This window comes from Tupaia chinensis, unplaced genomic scaffold, assembly GCF_000334495.1.
Source record: "Tupaia chinensis unplaced genomic scaffold, TupChi_1.0 Scaffold000037_18, whole genome shotgun sequence".
Classification (NCBI taxonomy): domain Eukaryota; kingdom Metazoa; phylum Chordata; class Mammalia; order Scandentia; family Tupaiidae; genus Tupaia; species Tupaia belangeri.
The window spans coordinates 1848101-1852141 of NW_006159476.1; the positions used below are offsets into that span (position 1 = coordinate 1848101).

The window sequence follows — 4041 nt, forward strand, 5'->3', positions numbered from 1 at the left end:
GGCTGAGACTTACGGTGAGGTGGGTGGGCAGAACGGGGTCTGGGGTCTGAGCCCAGAAGATGCGGCCTGTGGGGGATAGGGCGGGGCTTTTTCTATCAGGGGGCGGGGCCTGGTGTTATGGGGGCAGGGCCTAAGCGGAAGTTGGGAGGGGTTTAGTGGATCTGGGGCTGAGCTTCATCGATTTGGGTGGAGCCTGAGTGGTGTGTGGGTGAGAGCTCTGGGGCGGGGTCTGGGGTAGCGGGTCAGGGTGGGCTTTGGGGGAAGAGGTGGGCCTTAAAGTATCGGGGCGGAGCCCCGGTGAGAGGGGCGGAGATGAGAGAATTGCGGGGTAGGACTTTATGGGCTAAGGGAGACTCGAAGGAATGCTCTGGCTCCTGGGTCTGATCTGGTTTGAGAGGTCTGTAATAGGGTTGGAGATGGATCGTCCTTGAGTTAAGGGTGGAACTTAGTGACGAGGGTGGGGCCCTGGACATGGGGAAAAAGAGCTTCGGAATTGCAAAATGAGTGTGTATGGACTGGGTTAGAAATCAGAAAAGCAGAGGGGACAAGTGCAAAGACCCTGAGGTGGGAACTGGCTTGTCATTTTCGGAAAATAGACTGAATGCCAGGGGCTCTAGTGTGAACGAGTGAGAGTACAGTAAGAGATGAGGTCAGGAGGGCCAGGGGTTAGATTGTAGTCCTTGATTAAATGGCTTTCCAGAGGCTTTAGCAGTGATCTTGGACTCTGGAGCCCTTTTTTTTTTTTTTTTGGAGAGATTTTCACTGTAGGGCGCGTGCGCTCGCCAGACAGAGAAAGACATAGAGACAGAAAGCGAGAAATCACCCCCCAGGGGAGATGGTCACGCTGCAATCCCTTCTCCTCCATTCTCCTCTCGGGATCTTGGGCACGCACGCACACGCGCCCGACGTGAGTTTTAAGCCACCAGGTCCGGGACACGAACCGCGGTCGACTACGTGGGAGTCCAGCGACATCGCCATTACGCTAACTGCTGGTTCCCCAACTTGGTTTTATTTTTTTTCTTGGACTCTGGAGCCTTTTGACCCTGGTTTGAATCCCAACTCTGCTTGGTTGTATGACCAAATCAGTTACTCCCTCTGGCCTCAATTTCCTCATCTGGTAAATGGGGGTAGTTAATAGAATTTTCCTGAGGATTAAGTGAACTGTTGATGTAAGGAAAGGCCATTAGAACTGTGCCCGACACATGGAAGCACCATATGAGTTGTCCGTCACTGTTGTCTTCGCTATTCCTTCCTGCCTGTGTACGTTTCAGTCTCCCTGACTGTCATGCTGTCTTGGTTATCATCTTTTCTCGTGTCTTTCTCTCCTTGGGGGCATCTCTGATAATGGCTCCATCTACGCAGACTTCCTGTTCAAATTCCTGGTGATCGGCAGTGCGGGAACTGGCAAATCATGCCTTCTTCATCAGTTCATTGAGAATAAGTGTGAGTTCCTGGCAGTGGTTCAGGGAACCTTGGGTTGTGGGTGCAGGCATGGTGGGGACAGGTAGACGGCTTCTGGGGGGCAGGGCAGTGCCAGTGCTGGGTACTTGACCCTCACCTTGGGGTATATGGTCTTTGCTAGGTTCTCCTTCATTGTAGTCATTCCAACAGTAGCAATGGGTTTGTAGTGACTAAGAAGGCCTTAGAGGATGGGGGATCCTCTGAGCTCTGCACTGCCTCTTTCTCCCTCCTATTCCTAGTCAAACAGGATTCCAACCACACAATTGGCGTGGAGTTTGGATCCCGGGTGGTCAACGTAGGTGGAAAGACTGTGAAGCTACAGATTTGGGACACAGCCGGCCAGGAGCGTTTTCGGTAGGTGGGCTGGGTTCCCGGGGAGGGAACAGAAAGAGAGAGGGGTGTGTGTGTAGTCACAGAGATACAGTAGGAGTGACAGGGCACTGAGAGCAGGCAGAACACAGGGAGAGAGCTAGGAGGAGACATAATAGAGCTAAGGAGAGAGGACAGAGAGTCCTGGAGCAAGGACAACAGACAAAAGAAAAAGAGGTAGAGAAAGGGAGGCTTGGCAGTGGGGTAAGAGGTAGAGATGAAGAGAGACACTAAAATAGGAAGAGAAAGGGAACTTGCAGGGAGAAACATACTTAGAAAAGGCAAGAGTGGGACTGACAGATGGCATTGCAGTTTCATTGCTAGATTCCCACGTGGCCAACCATGGTTCAAGTCCCAGACGCGGTGCTTGATAATCAAACCGGTTACTTGTACTTGTGTGCCCAAGATCCCAAGAAGAAAATAGAGGAGAAGGAATTGTGGCATGGCCATCCCTCTGTGGGATGATTTCTCATTTTCCGTCTCACTGTGTCTATCTATTTCTCTCTCACTATTGAGTGCACATGCTCTAAGGCAAAATCTAAAACGGGGGAGGGGCAAGAAAAAGTGAGACAGATTGAGAGATGAAGAGAATGGAAAGGGAGGCAAGGAGATGCAAAGAGAAGCAGGTCAGAGGCAGAGAGAGACAGTCAGACGGGTGCAGCCAGAGAGATGGATAAATGGACTTGTTGAAGAGAAAGAGATGTGTAGGGTTCAGCACACAGTAGGACCTCAGGAAATGTCTGCAGAAAAGTCGGTAGACACATAGAGACAGAGAGTCTGAGAAACAGCAGGGAGAGGGAAACAGGGAATTCAACTGTGGGAGAGTGTGGTCTCCAGGCAGTACTCAGTAACTTAGTTAATACTTGTGTGTAGATACACTGTGAGCTACATAGAGCCCAGAGACAGACAGGGGGGAGGAGAGATGCATGATAACATGGGCTGGGTTTGCAGTAAGTGCTCAGTAAATACTTATGGGCTGATTGTAGGAGTTTCTGAGGGACCTAGACCAGTGAAACAGGGAACTGCAGAGGACTGGCCACACTGGGAAGGGAGCCTCCATTGGATACAGCAGGAGATGGACAAGCAGATGATGCTTAGCACTTGGCCAGGGATGGCCAAAGGACAGATGTTGAGAAAATGTTGAAGGAGTGAGTGAATGAAAAGACAAAGGTGAGGATGGAGGAGGCAGAGACTGGAAAAGAGCTAGAGAGAAACAGGGAATTAAAGACACAAGCAGAAACAGAGCAGACTGATGGTGGAAGGACATGAAGGACAGTGACACAGGGACAAAGACAGGGAGACACTCACAGACAGAGGCAGTTAGCCAGCCAAGTGAGAGAGAAAGTGAGAGTGCGAGAGGAACTGGGAAGCCGAGAGGGAAATTGTATCATCTTCAGACCAGGACCAGGTTTTGGGGGATGGGCTGGCAGTGAAGGCAGAGGACTCAGAATCAGAATCTCAGAATCTCTCTGCAGAGGGGGACAGTATTGAGGCAGACCCTGGCCTTGGGAGTGACTGGGTCCCCCTGGCCCCACAGGTCGGTGACACGGAGTTACTACCGAGGGGCAGCTGGAGCCCTGCTGGTGTACGACATCACCAGGTGGGTGCACGGAGCGGGCGGGGTGGCGCATGGGTGGTCCCTGTCCGGTGCACTTCCTTCTTCCCTCTTTTTTCCACAGCCGGGAGACGTACAACTCACTGGCTGCCTGGCTGACCGACGCCCGCACGCTGGCCAGCCCTAACATTGTGGTCATCCTCTGTGGCAACAAGAAGGACCTGGACCCTGAGCGAGAGGTCACTTTCCTGGAGGCCTCTCGCTTTGCCCAGGAGAATGGTGAGGGCCATGCTGATGGCCAGATTGGGGGCTGGCAGTCCACTGGGACCTTTGGGCCTCCTGACTCTCTGTAGCTGTGCCCAGCTGGGGACCAGGGAGGTTCAGAGGTCTGGGTTCAGCTGCAAGCTTTTCCACACAATAAGCTGTGTGACCACTCTAGTCTTCAGTTTCTTCATCTAGAAAGCGGGGACCTCAGTTTCTTTTTTTTTTTTTTTTGGAGAGGTTTTCGCTATAGGGCGCGTGTGCTCGCCAGAAAGACAGAGAGAGACAGAGACAGAAAGCGAGAAATCACCCCCCAGAGGGGATGGTCACACCGCAATCCCTTCTCCTCCATTCTCCTCTCGGGATCTTGGGCACACACACACATGCGCCCGGCA

General features: G+C 52.4%; 1 protein-coding gene across 1 annotated transcript in view; it reads left to right on the forward strand.

Moving 5' to 3' along the window:
- RAB4B (RAB4B, member RAS oncogene family) overlaps nucleotides 1-4041 on the forward strand; it is an 11146-nt gene that overhangs the window by 633 nt on the left and 6472 nt on the right. The window contains exons 3-7 of the mRNA XM_014587925.1: nucleotides 2-14; nucleotides 1363-1443; nucleotides 1701-1815; nucleotides 3368-3430; nucleotides 3510-3664. Coding sequence (XP_014443411.1) covers nucleotides 2-14; nucleotides 1363-1443; nucleotides 1701-1815; nucleotides 3368-3430; nucleotides 3510-3664 — 427 coding nt within the window. The remainder of the gene's footprint in view (nucleotide 1; nucleotides 15-1362; nucleotides 1444-1700; nucleotides 1816-3367; nucleotides 3431-3509; nucleotides 3665-4041) is intronic.